The following is a 20364-nucleotide window of genomic DNA, read 5'->3' on the forward strand; positions in this document are numbered from 1 at the left end:
GGGGGGGGGGGGGATTTCATTTAGTAGGAATAAAGGCTTAAGCAAAAACACACCTGTAGGGGAAAAACCTTCAATGGATACTCCCACCTAAGACAGAGTAGGGAGACCCAGGTAGACATTTGTTGTGGTACTAGTCCTTCTTGTGCCTTTTTCTTTCTTTCTTTTTTTAAAGGGTAATATTTCCCTCCCTCGCTCCTAGAAGATTGGCTTGGTGGTAGTGAGGCCTGGTGACACTGCTTTAGAAGAGTAGTTTCCAGAATACTGGCCTAGATGTGAGATCTAGCATTTTGTAGACCCATGAATACACTATAAGATCTTGACATTTCTCCATATTTCTTAATAATAATAGAATTGTACCATTGCATATTTGATCCACGGTTGGTTGATGTGGAACCTGCAGATATGGAGGGCAACTGTGCAATGCCATTTTATACATGGGACTTGAGGATTCTTGGATTTTGGTATCCACGGGAGTCCTGGCATTTCAGAACTTTATGCGAATTGACTCATTCAATCTCAGAAAAAAACGGAAGTTTTTACTCATTTACTTCCACACCACTTTGATACGGAAGGTATTGTCACTCTGTTTACCGAAGGAGAAATTGATGCTTGGGAAGTGCAGTGACTTGCCCAAGTTCACATAGCTAGTAAATGATCCGCACCTAGTTTGGAACACACATCCACTCCTCCTGGCCCCATGCCCTTGCCAAACTGAGCTGAATCCATTTAGAAAAGACCCATTGTTTGAAAGCCTTAGAGTAGTGTTCTCCCTCAGGTCCCTGCCGTTGTGGCCTGCTGCCCTTGTGGCAGATTGTCTGCTTTCTACAGAGACTTGTGGGAAACACAAACGTCCCACAGCTATTGCTCTCAAATTTCTTCCCTTTCCTGTCTGAAAGGAGAGCTGCTGTCCTGTTGCCAGCAGGCTGAGATGTAAGAGGGCCATCGGTACACACACCTCATAGTTTCAAAGAAGAGGCCCTGTTGGGGGGTCTGTAGGATTCGGCTTTGCAACCTAACTGCCTCACGTACCTACTTATGTGCATGGGTGAGGAAAGTGAGTTTTAGATATCACCCTTTGATCGTTCATGGAGGTGACAAATTTTCAATGCCTTTCTCAACTTAGTACACTAGCAAGATCATTTTAGTGAACCTGTAAATTCTCACAGAGCTTAGAGTAAGTAGCCTATCTTCACAATCAGACATAGCATTAAAAATATAGTGAGTTTTTAAAACCCTGTTTTTTGGATAAGCAACCACATGTTTTGTTTGTTTGTTTTTAGTCTCCTGTTCCAGATTGACATGTAAACTTCCTCTGAAGCAAAATGAGGTCTGGAATAGGCTAGTATGAATAATTGAACATTCAGGATAAGTAGGAGGTGGCCTGGCTTCGTGGGTTCCATAGCCTAGGCACACAGAGGTTACTCAGGGGGAACCATGGGCAAGTCACTTCAGCTCTCCAGGTCTCTATCGCTTCAACTGTAAAGAGAAGTAATATTAGTACCTGTCTCCTGGGGAGGTAGTGAGAATTAAATGAGATAACCTTTGTGGGTTGGCTACCAATGTATTTAGCACATAAGACTTCAAGAAATGCTACTTGTTATTAATATTACCATAAAATTGCATTACAGTTAAATTGTAGGTAATATTGAACAAGTACATACAATTTAATCTTTTCATGGTGATTCAGAAGGTCCTGTAACATCTTGTAGGCTTCCAGAACATTGTTCTATGCATCAATTATCATTACCTAGGATTGTGGCTGTTGTGGATACAGACTGTTGACCAAGTTGTGCCTACCCAATGATTTACCCAGATAATGCCTTTAAAAGAATAAACCTTGACAGCAGCCTGGTTTCTTATAATTTGAAAACAGAAAATAATTCCAGTTATTTAAACTTCCTACATGTTGTATAAAGAGGCACTGACCTGATAAAGTAGAGATTTTTCTGACCACAAGATTGAGATCCGGTTGCTTCATTTTCCGGTTCCAGTTGGTGTCTTTTCTAATTAGTGTAGCAGCACGTCACTGCAATCATTGGAAAGTCTTAGTCATTTACATATTTTTCCTTATCTCTGAAAATGACTTAGAATGTTTTCTTCCAGTTCAATGGCTGTTTTCATGAAGCTGCCAGGGTTGGGTGTGAGGTGCTTCTCTGTGCCTGAGGAAGATGACAGGAGAAGGAAAATTGCCTCCCCAAGTTAAATGAAAGCTGGGTCCCCCTTCTGAGGACCTATAATAATCAGCTATACAAGCTGTTGGTTTGTGTGTCCTATTGATTTAATATGCTTCTAATCAGTACATAAAGCTATGGGCCTGCAGTGTTAATTTTTCATATGCTTACAAAGTACCCTTTGATTTTGTCACACGTTAATTACAGCGTTTTGCCATTAAATAGGAAGCTTTGTGTAAACTAATTACTAGGTAATCATTGTCTACTGCAAGCATGCTGTTTGTACCTTTTAGTTTATTCTAAAAATGCACAGATCTCACAGTCTGGAAACCCTCTACCTTCCAGCCATTAGCTCTCACTAATTCATAGCATTATTGTGGTGAGAGTATAGGAGTTGTAATTGTTGTGGTATCAGAGCTGTTAATTACCGGAGTAAACAGTTGAAATGGTGCCAAGGTCTATTGTACAAGGCAGAGAAAAGGAGGTTTAAATGTTACTCCCACCATCTGGGGACTAGGGGAGAGGCAAATGCTTGAGAACAGCAGTGAGGCGCTATCGCCTCAGCTCCAGGGTTGGCGGCCATATGGATCCGGAATATTTTGAATCAATTGAATTTAACTACCAGTTTTCGCGATAACAGTGTGGAAGGAGGGAATAAAGCAAAAGATGACGGGTACGAGAAGTGGTTATGTTTTCACATACAGGAAGTCCCCATTGGAGTTCTTTTGGAAATATCTGCTTCAAGCCACAGAGCAGGCACGGATATTTGGATCAGATTCAGAGTGGGTTTTACCCTCCTCTGCCGGCCACTGCGCCATTTGCTTCTGGTCGTCTGTCCTCCATGCCCCTTGGTGAGAGAGGGATGCCCTTGAGAAGACCCAGACTTTCGTGTAATTGTGCCAGAGCAAACAAAAAATCCTCACTTTTGGAATTCACCGATTTACCACCCTGGTATTTTAATAAGCATGGTCTGTAGAAAAAACAACAATACTAAATATATAATTCTATCACGTCCGCCTCAAGTATATACCTCTGTACATGTGGAAATATCAAAGAAGGTACAGACTCCGATTAAGAAAGGCAGATGCTTGCCCATTTATTTTGTATAAAATTAAAATATAAATCCTCCTGATAGTCTCCCATTTCAGTCAACAAATTCACCCCGCTCCCCACTACTTGAATGAAAAGTCAAGTCCAAAGGGCACATGTGTTTTCTTTTGCTTTTAATTTTCAACTAAAGAGCTTTTTCAGCATAGGCAGTTTTCTCAAGCAGTGATATTTCTCTAACTGGAAAGAAAGAAACCTATTGTCAATAATAATAATTATGGCCACTACCATTTATGGTTGATTTTTAAACTGCGTGGTTTCTGCTTTAAAATATTGTGTAATCTTTAAAACAGTCACATGTTTTTTACTTGATGTCACTCATATTTAATATAATTGCCTTTAAACCCACTGTCCAACATTAAAAATATCTTTAAAAAAATCTACCACTTGCTGTTGTAACTACTTTTTAATATCATTCCCAAAACATGAACATATTCTTCTTTTTTTAAACCACCCTGGATTATTTATTTTTAATTGTTCTTTTAGCAGATGTTGAAGTAATTCAGAGAATAGTGTAAACAACTCCGTTAAAGAGAGCGATCACAGACGACCACATACACCATGAACCAAGGGCGGTGCCTGTCCGGCTTTTATGGTGGCCGCTTTGGCCCACAGGAAAAATTTTTCCTGCTTTTGTGTATGTGCAAAGTTCAAGTAAGAATTTCAAGAAATGCTTAATCTTTATCTATTGAAACCCCCAGCATGCAGCGCGACAGGGTGAGCCTAGAAAGAAAATCATGGCCCCCTATGGAGAGGGGAAAAAAGAAACAGCAGTCGAAGAGCTGGAAAGCTGAAAGGGAATGAAGCTCTCTAGCGTTTCTGGTCGGGGCGAAGCAATTGTGCTGAGCTTTGGAATGGAGGCGCATCATACGTGCCTCAGTTGGACAAAACGCTTCTCGAGTCAAACCAACTGCTACGCCTGCACGTTGGTGCAAGGTGGAGGCCTGGATAATGAGGGACAGACTTCTCGAGAAGCAGCGAGTGGATAATGCTACATAAGTATGGAATTATATACCACATTTTCACCATTCTGTTTAATGAGAGCCGCCACCGCAGCGAATCACTTGCCACACAGCCAAGATGGGCCATTAGCTATCAAGGGAAAATTGTCTTTGCCGCTTTCAGCAGATGGAGCAAATATTTTACAAAGCAATTTTACATACCAAAAGCATTTGTGTGCCTTGGTAATGTTGGCTGTTTTACATTATGTTACCTTCTACAGCAGCATAATTTGCCATCTCATCGAAGGCAAAGTTGGCATTTTTGATTTTTAAACTCTCAATTAACAATTAAACATGGAGTATTAAGGTAGTCCTTAGACTTTAAGTAGGTGTGGGAAGTGGTTTATGACTTGCTGAAGACATTTTCATTTTTTCTTCATCCTCTCAGCCTATTTTTGCACTCTAAAGAGGGACGATTGCTAATGATTTTAATGGAAAGGAATGAGTGAAAACCTCACTACTGACTGCAGAATGAGAGTAACCAATGCATAGAGTGATCAGAGCATTTGCTCGCTTAAGCATCCAGCATGGATTGTGGATACACGGTTTGGCCCGCCCCTTTGCATCAGTTTAAAATGTTTAATATTCAATAACAGAAAATCCAACTCAAAATGACTTTAAAAATAAAGAGAATTTTTAAAAATAAAAATAAGCAGAATTTATTATTATCAGCTAACTGAAAATCCAGAGATTGGCTCTGGCATCAGACAAGGCTTAATCCAGTGGCTCAGTATCACTAAGGACCCAGTTATTTTCCATCACTCCTCCGTACTGTGCATAATGTCTGCTCCATCCTAAGGCTGGCTGTCCCCAGGGTCGCTAGATGGCTGCCAGTGGCTCCTGGAACTTGTCCTTAGTCAAGTAGCTCCTAGAGCTTGTCCCCGGTCAATGTAATAGGAAGAGAGAACATCTCACCAGGCAGCATTCTCAGAAGGGCATAAAAGCTTCTTTCTCAGAAGGCCCCAGCAAGTGTTTCCTAACACTTGATTGGCCTAATTGGGTCATGTGCCCCTCCTGAACCAATCACTGTGGCCAGGGTATGGCTTTGCTAACCAGGGGCCCATCCCTGGAGCTGAGCGTGGAGTCACTCTCAATTCTTGCATAGCTAAGAATGGGGTAGGGACAGTTCCTGAAAGGAAGTTGGGGATATCATTACCTGGAACGAGGGGACAAAGATGCTAGGCAGCCAACAACAGATGTCCATTCTACCATTTGTCATAAATTTGACAGCACAGACTTAGCATCACATGTGGATGATCTAAATCTGACCCAGATGGACCATCAATGCCCACTGATGGCAGTTACAGACCCAGATCTCATCACACTATGGCATACTGGTAGCAGCTAGATTTGAATCCCAGTTTGCCACGTCATGGGTGTGTGACATGAAATGGAGATGATGATTACTACTTCAGAGACTCGCTTTGAGATAATAAATATAAAATCCCTGGCACAGACCTACCACATGGTAAGCTTTCAATAAGAGAGAGCTATTGTTTTACCTAAAAAATAACTATAGTGGTAAAAAGTGTCCTGTGCAAGCAAAGTAACCTTCCTAAATTCACCCTCAAATTAGGAATCCCTCCCTTCTCTCCATCTCTGTGCCGCTAGCCTTTCAAATCCTGAGCACCTTTCATGGAACCCACACTTTCCCTTTGAAAGAGGCAGCAGGGGTGGTGGAAACCACTCACCCCAGAACCAGAGGCAGCCAGAGAGCTCCTGTGGTCTCGCTGTATGAGTGTAGAAGCGCCATCCCCTCTTCTGTTACACGAGGCATTTGTCTTAGATGCTCCAGATGGCCTCTTTCAACACTGACATTCTTGCTTAGTTTTTCAAGTGATTGTCTTGCCCTTTTGTCCCTATTCCTCCATTTAGGGGTATCAGAAGACTCTATAAAGCAGAATCATCTAGGTAGGTCCCTTGGTTTCTCTTTTGAACAACACCAATGTCTGATGTGAGAGATTGGAGGTGATTAGCCGAGAAGTTATTTTACTTAATTCACCACTGCCGATCCAGCAAAGAAGCTTCTGAAATAAAAGGAGTACTGGTGAGATTGATATTTAGAGCATCTAATTTGTATTCTTTCTTCCTCCTTGTTCATCCTCCCCAACACGCACACACACACACAAACACACACTCATACACACACACTCATATACACGCACACACACGCACACACTCATACACACACACACACACACACACACACACACACACACACACACACACTTAGAATTTACTTGGGAAAGTTACCTCTCTGGAGCTTTAAGTAGCTTTAGTCATTGAGGGCAATATTAAATTGGATATGCTAGCAGCTTCCCCTGAGATATCCTGAATTTCTTTCAGTCAAATATCTCTTCCTTCAAATTTATACTTTCTTGATAGAAAAAAGAGAGAGCTGAGAGGTAAGGTCCATGCTTGATAGCATGCTGGTCAGGCTGCTGGAGGCCCTGCAGTTATCTTGGAACACTCCAAGGTCATGACTATCACTGATGCACTCTGAGGGGTAAATATGGATACTGGGTGACAAGGCTATGCGGTGGCACAGATGCGGCTCAGGTTCCTCCTGGATGGGAATTGCTCTAGACCTATTAGCTCCACAAAGACCAGCAGCTAATGTGCATTGCCAGAGCCAGTATGGCTCATAATGGAATGAAGATCTGGAATTGATTTTTTTCAAGAAGTGAAAGGTATTTTTCTAACATTTGTTTATCACCCATAAGATGAAAAGCTTTCCTTTCCACACCTCCAGAGTTGTTAGCTCTAAACGATCTGCTCCATGTGGATGATAAACTCTCTGAAACACTAACCAGTAGTCTATCACCTTGATGTGCCTCATTGAACTACTCATTTCATAAGTATGTAAGATAGAGAATTTGTGCCCCGGTTGCTGGCTTGTAACAGATACTCTACACACACACACACACACACACACACACACACACACACACACACACACACTCTTTGCAAGGGTGAAAAGCAGTGGGGAAGAAGGCAAACTAGCAATGGTTCCCCCAACTCCGTTGTTTTCTGTCTTCAGTCACGTGTTGAAAATCACCCAATAACAGAATCTGACAACTCAGCCAGTGATCTTATACAAGCCTCCTCACTCCAGGGGCCTCTACTTCCCATTTGTAGAGCAGGGGAAATAATCCTGTGCTGGCCCACCTCAGAGTGTTGGTGTCAGGACCAAAGGAGATAACGAATGTGAGCCTGCTGTGACAAGAGAAAGTATTTTATGAATACTGTTCTGATGATGCACATGAATTTGGGGGCTTGTGTGGCACGGTTTTGTACATCTGTGTCTCTGTGCATCAATGTGTACTTAAACTTACTCTGAACAGAATAAGTCCAAATAGCTACAGATCTTCTGTTATCAGCATCTGCCCTTCAAGTTGTGGTAATTGTGTTTGAACTATGCAAAATGATAAACACTAGAGAATAGAAACTCCCCCCAAGCTGAAAACTTGCATCTGATCTCTTCATTGGAACTAAGGCCATTCTTAGTATAATCCTTCTATTTCCTATCAGATGCTTTCAAAATAAAGAAATAAATTGAACAATTAATACCTCCCACCCCATTATTTCTCTGCGTATCTTTTTCTTAGAGAGTTCCTCGTGGCCCCAAGCTGCCTCTGTGTGCCCCAGCATCCCCTATCAAATGTCACCCTGCAAGTGCCTTCGGCCCTGTACTTCTCATGATGGGACACAATTTCCACAGCAGACTTTCCTCTAGGAAATTTACCCCCTTGCTATGGCTTTGTACGCAGCACAAATGCTGTAGGTCAAGGCAGAGTGGCTGGCTTTGTAAGCAGAGGCAGTGAGTGCAGCCTGACACAGTGTCCAGATGCCTCTTGCAAGCTACAGCCTCACAAGTTAATTATTGGCCTTCACATAGCATGTTGCATCAGAGGTGACACTTCATAAACGTCCCCTCATTTATCTTTCCAGTGCCCCTCAGAGGCCGGGAATCTCATAAAATCCAGCCGGGAAGAATTGGTGCTTCTTAAGTAGTCATCCCCCAAGGTGGTCCCTGGGCAGCAAGGAGGGAGCCTGTTGCGAGGTTTCACATTTTCCCTTATTCTGTAACTTCAGCTCTTCGGGACTGGGTCCCTGTGTTTATCACCTCCACGACTCAGTCCACAAATATTGAGTGTTCCCTGTGCTGAGCGCTGGGGAGCCTGACCTCAAAGCCACTGACCACGCCATTAAGGAGCCCCCGGGGAGCTGGAGAGCATGGGGAAAGGATACCCCACAGAGATGGCAGAGAAGGCTTCCTGGGGGAGGGATGACTGGAACTAACTCAGAGAGGGTGAGGAGCAGTCAGCTAGGTGAGGAAGGCGGGGAAGGAAGGTGGAGGAAAGACACTGAGCCAGGGCAGTTTGGGGTAAGACTGAAAGCCAGAAAGGAGTGAAGTGAGGCTACATTAGGAATCAGAGGCCAGGTCACAGAGGGCCTTTGTGTGTAGTACTGAGGAGTTTTGACTTAATCCTTAAACAGATAGAGATCTAGTTTCAAGACTTAGGTGGCAAAGCTTTCACATACTCCTTCATTATCTCACCTCCATCTCTAGTCTCCCCGCACCCCAACACATAAACACTCTTTCTCCTTGGTTCAGTTAGACCTGACATTCTGTAATTTTTTTCCTCGATTTTTTTTATTGTGGTAAAATACCCATAACATAAAATTTACCATCTTAACCATTTTTAAGTCTACAGTCCAAAGGTATTAAATACATTCATAATGCTGTGCAACCATCACCACCATCCATCTCCATAACTCTTTTCATCTTATAAAACTGAAACCCTGTACCCATCAAACACTAACTCCCCATTCCCCCTCCCCCTGACAACTACCATTCCACTGTCTGTCTCAGTGATTCTGACTACTCTAAGTACCTGTCATTTTCTGCATGAATGAATGAATAAATGAATTACTTCTCTTGAACTGACTTGATGTGATAGCAGATAACAGATCACTGGATAGATGGTTCAACACCTTTCAGAAACAGGGCAGAAAGGGCCCTTTAATCAGGGCAGAACAAAAAGGAAGTCTCCGCTGTCCTGGTAGAAGGCCTGCCCTGCATGGGTTCCTTCCTTGACATTTAGTTTCCCAAGCAGGGTGGGAACCTACAGACGTGCTTCATCATCCCAGCTTTGGGGCACTGCATGAATCATAGACAATTGGTCTCTTTCGATAGAGTAGGATGGTTTTAACTGAAACAAGTGTAAAACAAGAAGAAAGATGGGTGTGGAGGACAGTGCTCAAAGAAGGAACCAAGAAGGGGGGTCCAGGTTGTTGGAACTGCGTGTTTTGTGTGCTTGTTTACGGTTTAGATGCAGGGCCTTGGGGAGATGAGGCAAAGTACAGTAAAGAGCAGAGAAGATGTAAACTGTGCAGGATACGAAGTGCTCGGGCTTTGACAGCAACTTCCCTGGCTATTAACTCCCAAGATAGAGGCTCCTTGTGTAAGCTGGCTTCCCCAGCCCTTCTTCACGACCCCCAACTGTGCAGAGAGCCACCTGAACAAGGGTGGGCAGCGGCACTCTCCCTTCCTCATGGCATTTTTGTTTTGTACGTCAAGCACATACTAAGCTAACTAATGAGACTCTACCACCAGGATTTTCTGGATATTTCAGAAATTATTCAGGTGACTGGGACCTGCCTAGAGTGTACTCTCAGATATTTATTTGTCTTCTATTATAGATTTTCAGAGGGCACGGGACCCAGAATGAATCAGATGTTCCAAGGAGCTGGGGGAGGGGGGAGGACAATCACTTTTTAAAGGCAGGGAAATTGAAAAGAGATGGCTGTACAGATGATTTCTAAGAGTCCCTCCTGCCCCACTAGCCAAAGCTGATTCTTTTCTGATTCTTCCAAATACTGATATTCACTCAAAGATTAGAAAGTTCCCTAGCAACCCAAAGCAAGCCTGAGTTTTTCTTGTCAATGTCCTATATTTTGAATATGAATCCTGCCCATCAAATGTTTTGTGTCTAGTGCCCTGCTCTTCTTCTGAGAGGAAAAATATCTGAAGAGGTGGCTTCTATCTAAAAAAATTTAGATAGTCTAAGACTTCCCAAAAAAAAACAAAAACAAAATGTCCCGACAAACCGAGTCTTTTCATGTCAAAAAGCCAGGTTTCTTATTCATCAGAGGGTTTCCTACTGTTTTCATTTTGACAGGATGCTCTGTAGTTTGGGGTTGTTGTACAATGACATGGGGCCAGCCTCACATCTAGGCAGATGAGGCTATGACCTAGTGGGGCACATCAGGTGACTGAGGCCAGCACCGCTCCCCATCTCAGTCTTCCAACCTGCCCCCTCCTAAAAATCCCACCTCTACAGGGTCAGCCGTGGTTTAAGGCTTTGATACCAGAGTTACATGGAGGCCCCCCAACCAGGGGGAATTGGCACAGCTTAAAGAGATGAAGGTGCCCAAGAAAGACCCTGCCAACTCCATGATCTCTCCCAAGATCAGCTCTGTTAGGGTCATAGTATAAAAAACATTCCCATCTGGGTTGCCAAGGGGGAGGGTGGGTAGGGAAGGGAAGGAATGGGAATTTAGGAGGAGCAGAGGCAAACTATTATATATAGGATGAATAAACAACAAGGTCCTAATAGAGCACAGTGAACTATATTCAATATCCTGTGACAAACTATAATGGAAAAGAATATAAATACATGTATAACTGAGTCACTTTGCTCTACAGAAGAAATTAACACATTGTAAATCAGCTATACATCAATAAAATCTTTTTTAATGAAAAAAAAAATTCCAGTCTGAAGGACCTTAGGGAGAAGGTAGTGAACCCCACCTTTTACACAATGGGAAACCGAGGCACAGAGTAGGGAGGCACAGTGCCCGAGGACATGCCATTGGTCAGGCTGCTGTGGGTCTGAAACTGAGGTTACCTGATGCCCCGACAGAAGGCTGCCTTTTGGAGACAACAGGCACGATTAGCAGCAATATTTAGGGGCCAAGTCACTTTGAAATATGAAAATTGAAATGGCTGGTAAAATAGAGAATATTTTCAAAATGGCTTTCTGACTCTGGGTAAACAGTAACCACATTTTTTTTTGCCTGTTGGAGGCCTGGTTTTTAATCACTCCACAAGCAGTTTTCATTTCTGTAGTAAAATTGCTTGTGGTTCTATTTAATTTGTTTCTGCAGGAGCCAGCTTTGGCGAAGATCTCCGAGGAGCTGGCGGGCATTTTAGCACAGCACGCACAGCCAGTCAATGAGAAACGGTTCCCAACATGGAGGAAATTCCTCCAAACATTTCTCAGTCAAGGTAAATAAGACTGTAAAGCTTCTATTGAGGATTAGTCTGTACAACCTTGAATTCTAGTTTTGGGTCAACCTGGGGCCAGTGTGAATACCTTGCAACTCTTGTGTTGGTTTAGAAAAGTGCTCCTACAAGCAGACTTTCTTTCTCTTTTAAACTTTGCCTAAATATTTATCTTGCACTCAGCCTCTTAAGTAAGCAGGAACTGAGCATACCAAGCGTGCCATGCATAGCTCAAGATTCTGACCATATTTTTGCACCACAGACTTCTCCTGAGAAGTAGGCTTTGGAATCAGATGACCTGGGCTTGGATCTCATCCTTGACCTTGAGGTAGGTTCTTCAACCCTCAGAGGCCCAGTTTCCTCACCTACTTCACAGGGTTGTTGGGAGGATTCAATGAAATACAGATATGAAAGTTCCTACCATGGAGCCTGACTCAAAATAAAGTCTTTAAGAATTGTTAGTTTCTCCTTCCATTTTCTAGGAGAGCAGAAATGGTCTCACTTCCAGTTCTGAAGGTAGACTTTGTAAATAAGATCCTCTACAGTCCTGGAGCAAAGTCAGCCTCTGTTTCTTTCATCCTCCTCCTCTTGACTTCTCCTCAATTTTCCAATGACATTAGGAGGTCAGTGGACGAGGGAATGAATGGAGCAAATGCTGCTTATCCCCAGTTGGAGAGGTCCTGTGGGAGTGCTACACTGAGGCACGGCCACACACTGCCCCTCACTCTCCAGAAGGTTACAGTGTAAGGCAGATATTCCTATATGCTTACCTACATGAATTATAAGAGAAAGCTAGGATACAGACCACAGAAGATATCTTTCCACTCTTTATCACTGTCAAACGATGATAATATATTAACATGAATATATAATAGTGTTATAATAATATTATATCAGATGCTAACAACAGCAGCGGCAACAACCCAGTGGTGAGAATAGCACAGTGAAGATAACATAACAAGCACAGTCTGTGCTTACTATGTGCTAGACTCTATTCTAAGTACACCTATATTAATTTCTTTGATCTTCCCAACAGGCCTATGAGGTGGGTACCATTATCACCCTTGCTTTATAGAGGAGGAAACTGAGGTACAAAAGATTAAGTAACTTACCCCAAATCACTCTGTGATTACGTAGCAGAGCCAATAAAAGGCTACCCCTGTGCTGCTCCAGGAGTCTTGGCCAGAGCGAATGGGTATATTTTCCGAGGAATACCTCCTAGCTCAGGGTATGAGATCACATGGGAAAGGACAGATCTGTTGGGCGTTGGAATATACTGCAAGGCAGAGTGGGGTGGAAGGGCATAGTAAACACTCTGTTAATGAATTATTTAAGCAAGGCGTAGGATGGCCCACCATCTAACAAGAATGCTGAAAAAGGATTCTTCACTGGTCCAGGGAGAAGCGCGGGGGCCGGGGAGGGGGGGCAGTTATAATGCACAATCTCTAATGTCTTCTCAAATCTAAATTTCTGTGATTCTACAAATTTCCACATGCACCCACTGCCAGAAAAGTAAAGCTAAAAGAGTCAACCCCATGCATAAATGGAAGAAAATAAAGTACATGTTAAAAAAAATGGTTAAGAATAAAGGATTTTTTTAAGTTAGGAGGGGAAGACCATGAAGATCTCAGGTCCATACAGGACAGGATGTTAGGAAGTTTCCAGATCTTATAAGGTCAGTCTGCAAACCTTCCTCCAATCTATCATTTTCATGGGAGCTTTGTAGATTAGAAAGGGTATTCCCAGCCACTGTCTCACCTGAGCTGTATAACCACAAGCTTAGGCTTTGCCTCAACCTCCTTCGTCTCTATCCTTTCTTCCTCTCTCTCAGCCGTGTTGTAATCACAGTGCTTATTTACGGGAGGCAGAACAAGCTTTACTGAGCCAATTTTATAGACAAAGAGGCTTAAAGCTAGGAAGTGACTAGGGCAAAATCACACAACAAATTCGTGGTGAATGGGAACACAGTTAGATCCTACAATTTTAGCATGTCTCAAAAATCCAGTTCTGGTAAGTCATGTGTTTTCAAACCTCTGCCAGGCTCTGAGCCCAGTGCATACAGCAGGCCCTGCATAAAATGCTCACTGACTGAGAGAGGCCTTCCCCCAGGTTTCCTGAACCTTAGGCCACCATCTCCTGCCATCTTCCCCTATTAACTGTTTCATTTCATTTCTACTCTCTGAAGTGTGCTTATGGTCACAAAGTGTGCTCTAGATTTGATTTCTACTTTGTCATAGGATTATATCAAAGGCAATACATTTTTAAAAGAGGAATTAATTGCTTCGAAAGGAAAAAAATTAACAGTGAAAAAACCATGGTTCTATTGCTGAGAAGACAATACAAATAAGCTACTTTGAAGTAAAATAATCTTGTAACTATAAAGGACAATGTGTTTTCACTGAAGCACCATCTTTCAAAATGTAGGTGATAGCTAAAGCCACAAAGTTTTCTGAATCAGAGACTCAATAGGTTTTTTTGCTTTTTCTTGTGCATTGTGACATTGCTGTTTTGTTATCTTTACCTTGTTAAATCCCCAGCAAGCAGTATTTGGGTACAGCACACACTAGGAACCTCATTTAAAGAAAAGCACATCTCAAACCAACCAAAAAGATAAATCAGTTTTCCTTCTGAAACTCAGTTTTCTTTAGGACCAGCTCCAACCACATTTATAGACATTTAAAGAAAGTGCCTTTTGTATAAAGTAAGAGATGGCTGCATTTGAGAATTGTTAAAATTTCAGGATTTAACCATATATGCTGTTCAAAGCCTGTGAGCAGAGGTCACCTCCCAGCAAATTCCTGAAATACAGGCCAAGTTTATCTTAATACTGTCAGGCTTCAGAGGCTGTCTTGTCTAGGAACACTTAATTGTTTTTACTTTTAAATTATGTTATCTGATGCTTCACAAATAGTATTTAAAGTTTTTTTCTATAAAAGGGATAGATACAGTAAGATTTACAAGTTAGGCCTAAAAATAGAAAATAGGGCCATGTGAATTTTGTGGACACCAATGAGCTGGGCCACAGATTTATCCAGGGCTAATTTGTTGCTATGAACATCAAATTTGCCTCTATGATTTTTGTTATTCAGAGCAAAAGGTAGAATAAGATAAATTATGAAGCTCCCATTATCAGCATGGAGCAAGCTTACCTGATCTTCAAGAATGGCAGCATCTCCTGGCTCTATATTTTAAAACAACCAGCTATATATAGAAGTCCTTTGGCTGACATAATGGTCAGTGTTTTCTTATGCCTGATAAAAGCCCTAACCTGTCAAAAAATTTCAAAAAGCAGTGAAGTTGAACAGAAAGCGCAGTGGTCATCAAGGTACAAACTGTGGACTGTGGGCAGTTAATTCCCCCTGAGGGATTTGCTATAGTCCTCAGGTTCATTGTTTATGTACTGAATGGGCATAGGCTTGATGATCTTTACAGTGTCTTCCTAGTTACGATCAAAACTACCATTCAGGGCTCCCCTGGTGGCGCAGTGGTTGAGAGTCCGCCTGCTGATGCAGGGGACACAGGGTCGTGCCCCGGTCCAGAAAGATCCCACATGCCGCGCGTCCGGAGCCTGTGCTTCGCAACGGGAGAGGCTACAACAGTGAGAGGCCCACATACAGCCAAAAAAAAAAAACCCCAACTACCATTCATTGAGTCCTACTATACACCAAGCATTGGCCTAAATACTATAGACACAGTATCACGAAGATTCACAACAGTCTGGTGAGGTAGGTCTTATTATGCCCATTTTAAAAATGAGGGAAAGTAAGTTCAGAGAATTGAAACTACTTGCCCAAAGTCTCACAAGACATGGCAGATGCAGACTCTGAGCCTGAGTCCCTCTGCCAAAGCCTGGGCTCTTTCCTGTTGCTCTAATGGGCACTGTCCATGTGAGCTCATCCTTTCACCTACCCATGCTTTTCCCCCCAGGAGGTGTGATCGAAGCATACCCACCTTCAGAGAGCGTCACCAACCTGACAGTGGACATGCTGATAGAACCCAATGGAGAAATCAGGATACTGTCAACAGGGGACCAGTTTCATGCTGAAGGCCCCTTCATCTCCTCTGGGACCACCATGCCTCAGACCTCATTGGATCCCCAAGTTCTCAGTTCTTTGTGCCTTCAAATTGGAAATGCTTGTAAAATGAAAAATGTGATTGGTTACTTTTCCACCAACCTGGTGACTTTTATTGATCCAAGGACCATGGAGCAGCAGGTAAGTCGACTTGATGCCGTATGAAATACTGAAATATGTAAAGACTCCATACCGTCCATGCCTATGCAACAGGGACTGTGAGGGAGCTTCTAAGATTCACTGCTCTTCTGATGAGCTGACTGTAAATTCAGCATTTACATGGTCCATGGCAATTTGGGTAAGACCATGCTTTATGTCTGTAAATACAGGACCAGTGTTACCAAGCAAAGGGCTTGCTGCCCGATGGGTGCAGTAGCCAATACAGTACTATGGCACCAGCTTTTGAGAAAAGAAAAGGCTTTATTGCGAGGTCAGCTGGCAAGGAGACAGGAGGCAAGGCTCAAAGCTGTGGCTCCCTGATCTGGGGTTTGGTCAAGCTTCTACGAGTTAGGGGAAGAGGGTTGGTGTGCAGGGCAGGTTTTCACTGAAGGGCGTTGCAATTTGGCCATTTATGGTGAGGTGTGATAAAGGGGGCTTTAGCACCGGCTCTTCAGGGACAGCAGACCCCTCGCTTCTGTAAGGGCTCTGGCATTCAGGTTCCGGTCATGTCCAGGTCCTTTGGTTTCATGGGAAGAGAGACTTTGCTTTCGGGTGTTGTCTGAGGTCAAAATCTTCTCCTCGGTGCATACTTTGGGTGTATGACTTGTGGTTTTGTTCTGTTGTCTGTGAAAAACAACTCAGTTTCTTGTTAGAAACAGTATAGGGCTAGTTTCGGGCTGGTTCTGCCGATACACCAGCGTCTTCTCGTTCGGTACAGTTGGAGTTTAAATAACTGCACCTCATTCCGGTGGGGCCTCAGTTTGCCCATTAATGCTCTGCCTGTATCTTATTGTGAGACTGCTTTATGCCATCCAGGGAGTGAACCTTCCTAGAATCTGTTCTTAAATAGAAAGTTAATCATTAAAAAGGAGGTAAGAGTTCTTGTTTCTGTTCCTTTTCTTATCAGTAGTTCACCAGCAACTCAGGTGGTCAATTTTTTCTTCTTAAAAAAAAGTGTATTGGGAAATATTTCATAAATATAAAAAGGTCTAAATACTAATGTAATGAACCAAGACCACCTCCAGTCCTGTGTACTCCTTGCCAATCCCCCTTGCATGGCCCTTTCTCCTCCCAGAGGTATCCACCATCTTGCAATTAGGACTTTTATTCCTTTTCATATCTTTATGCTTTTACTGCATGTGAATGTGTTACTCAACCATGTTCATTTGCCTGACATGCAGCAAGCCAAAACACTGAAATGCTGACGTTTGTAGCAAAGAAAGGGTTTATTCACAAGGCAGCCAAACAAGGAGAAAGGAGAACAAGTCTCAAATCTGCCTCAAGGGGCATGAGAGGTCTATGGGATAAAGGAGCAAGGTGGTCGTAGGCTTGGGGAGCGACGGGACAGGTGACTGGAAATAAGAGAAAGGTGAGGGAATTGTCATTCTGCACAGGAGTTACTACTAAGCTACGGGCTTCTTCATGGGAGGCGTGTTAAAAAATTGAGTCACTTGGCATGATCTGAGGGTGGAGTTTTCAGCCTTCTGATGTCAAAACGTCACTGAGCTGATACTCGCACATGCCCAGTTGGAGGGTCAGTGGTCCTATCCAGTCTTAACCAGCTCAGCTTGAACTAGACACAGCGGACTCCAAGTTTCTGGGAAACATCTCAGGCAAACATCGTTTAGGCTAAGTGCAGCTTGGAGGACATGCACTTTTTTATAGCAACAATTAAAATGACTTTGATCAGTGAAGGCAGATTACAGGTGTAATGGATTTATATATTTAATATGTGGTTTAATTTTGTTTCTTTTAAAACTTTTTATAGATCATAACGTCCTATGTATTATTATTCTACAACATGCTTTTACTTATTCAATATTTCACCCATGAGATTCTTCATGTGTACATGTGTGCCTCTGATGTATAATAATTATAGATAAATAACTTTTAACCTCTTTTGCCCCAGAAATTACAATGTTTCAATTCACTACTACTTCGTGAGACTTATTTTTCAAAATGTTCAGTTCCTCTTGTATTAGTGTTGGGTGACCACAACGCTGTCTAAAGTACGGAATAACCTCCTGCCTGCCCTCTCCTCATACCCTCTGGCCATCCAACACTGTAAATAGACTTTAGTTGTTTTGCATTCCTTATTCTCAGTTTTGCAATTCTCCATTTCAGTCAGATGATAGTTTCAAAGTGAGAGTTTATGCTTTGAGCAGTTTTCAGCTTGTTCAATAATCATCTTCCATTTGCATTCCTGAGCCCTCCATTGGTTTTACATTCCTTTCTCAGGCCCACACATGGAAAGAGAAAAGGACAAACTGAAGGGCATTCAGGAATCAACCTGGGGTGGAGGGAGGACAGGAACAATGCCCTCTGGCAAAAGGGCTGGGTGCCAAGGAAGCAAGGGGAGGAGATGCAGGAGAGGCTGCCCTCTCCAAATGCTTGTCATGAGAAACAAGGATTAAATCTGTGATCCCTGGGGCAGTAGGGAGGATGGAACTATGGGGACTGTTGACTTATGGTTTTTATTTATTCAAGTTTGGTATAGGGAGAATTGCACGAGGCAGTGAGAGGTATCTTCTCCAGACCCAGAGCTGGTCCTGTCCCAGAGCTTACTACTGTTCCCAGCTTCTGGGACAAAGGTCCCACATTTCACTTGGCTGGTCCCACGTGCCTTGACAGGCTTTGCTCACCCTAACTCCCCCTCTTTTTCTCTCTTTTCCAACCCCTTACTCATCATATTACCTCCTGCCACAGGGCTTTTACACATGCTGCCCCTCTGCCTAAAATGCTCTTGCCTCTTCTTTACCTAGTTAATCCCCTTTGCATCCATCATATTTCAGCACCAGCCACGCTTTCTTAGGGAAGCCTCCCTCGAACTTCCTGACAAAGTCAAATTCCCCTGTTTTAGGTTCTCCTATCATCATGTACCTCTCATTTATACCACTTGCTTTTGTTACAATTTAAGACTTATTTACATGATTACCTGATTAAAGCTGTCTCCCCCTGTACAGTATAAGCTCCCTGCAGAGATATATTATGTCTCTTTTTGCTCCCCATTCAATTCTCAGCACTATCATCTCTGCTCCAGCACAGAGAAGGTGATCAGTAAATTATTTGTTGAAAGAATGAATGAATGAACAATAGACGTATTCTAGCAGATGTTGGATGGTGGTGTTAAGGCTTTTAGAGAAGAGTTCAGAGATTAGTTGATGGGTGGGATGAATGAATATTAACCCAAGATTCTCTGATTTTATCATACTAATACTTCACCTTGTCTCTTCCTCTTAATATCTGAGTGTATGGCCATTCGTGTTACAGTTCGCAGTAGAACACTGGAAGAAGTTCTCAGTGAGCACACACCAAAAGGAGTTTCTACATTGGCAAGGAAAGTACACTAACTCTCTGTATGTAATAGATTACTTGCCAAATCACTGGTGTATATTCTTGCCATTTTGCAAGTGACATCACTTCAGAAAACACTGTATTTTCTTTTCTCACTGACATGCATTGTGGTGCCAGTGAAGAGATTGGCATATTATCAACCTGTCATTTTTGCCAATCTAACAGGGGAAAAAAATGGCATCTTGTTTTCCTCAGTATTTCTTTGATTATTAGTGAGGATGAACATCTGTACTGTATCTGTTGGCCATTTATATATCTTGACTTAATTGCCCTATCGTATCTTTTGCCCCTTTTAAATTGGACTATAATACAAATGCTGGTTTGTAGTTCTTTGTATCTAGGAAACTCTTATCCTTTAACTGTTATACATGTTACAAACATCTTCTCCAGATTGTCACTTGTGGCTTTTCTTTATTCTTTCCAGCCATGTTTCTCCACCATAAAAATCACTGTTTTTTCCTTTGTAATTGATTAGTAATATTTTATGGAAAGGTGTTCCAAGGAATAATGTCTAATTCCTCATCAAATTTCCACACAAAACTTAGCATCCATTGCCAACTTTCTCCTGAGTCAGCCACCATGACGACAGTGGTAATTTTCTATTTCCATCATTCTTTCTACATAGATTAGTTGGAAATCTACTGCAAGGAAGAGTTTTTCCTTCTCCATCTTTCGTTTACGTATGTAGGCACGTATGTATTTATACCAGTTTAAACCTGTGAGGTTCTAGTCTCTTAAGTCAGTTGTATTTTGACACTTTCATCATTTTGATGCTCAAGTTGTCCCAGATTTGGCTAGTGGGAGACTCTTCAGTGTGGCTCTTGTGTCCTTCTGTTGTGTCCCCATCATTCTTTGAGCATTGTCTTACTTCCTAGCACAATGAGATGTTCCAGGTTCATTTTGCATTTTCTCTGACAGACCTATGATCAGCCCAAGAGCTTTGGGTCCTTTTAGTGGAGGATGGTATTAAGGTCTGGGCTCTTAGTGCTATCATTGCTACTGGAGTGCCATTGCTCTGGCCTCTCTCAGTGGACAGAGCTAGAAAATATATGTTTTATGTATGTATGATACACATACACACAAGCATATACATACATATATACATGCATGCATGCACCTATAATCATTTCTATATCTACCAGTGTGTGTATATATATATATATATATATATATATTTTTTTTTTTTTTTTTTTTTTTTTTTTTTGTTT

At 42.4% G+C, this 20364-nt stretch overlaps 1 protein-coding gene across 1 annotated transcript in view; it reads left to right on the plus strand.

Annotated features, from left to right (window-relative positions):
• Nucleotides 1–20364, plus strand: part of LOC103085652 (IQ domain-containing protein H-like) — a 91263-nt gene that overhangs the window by 31807 nt on the left and 39092 nt on the right. The window contains 2 exon segments of the mRNA XM_082931529.1: nucleotides 11453–11573; nucleotides 15498–15784. Of these exon segments, the coding sequence (XP_082787655.1) occupies nucleotides 11453–11573; nucleotides 15498–15784 (408 nt within the window).

This window comes from Lipotes vexillifer, unplaced genomic scaffold, assembly GCF_000442215.2.
Source record: "Lipotes vexillifer unplaced genomic scaffold, Lipotes_vexillifer_v1.1 scaffold713, whole genome shotgun sequence".
NCBI lineage: Eukaryota > Metazoa > Chordata > Mammalia > Artiodactyla > Lipotidae > Lipotes > Lipotes vexillifer.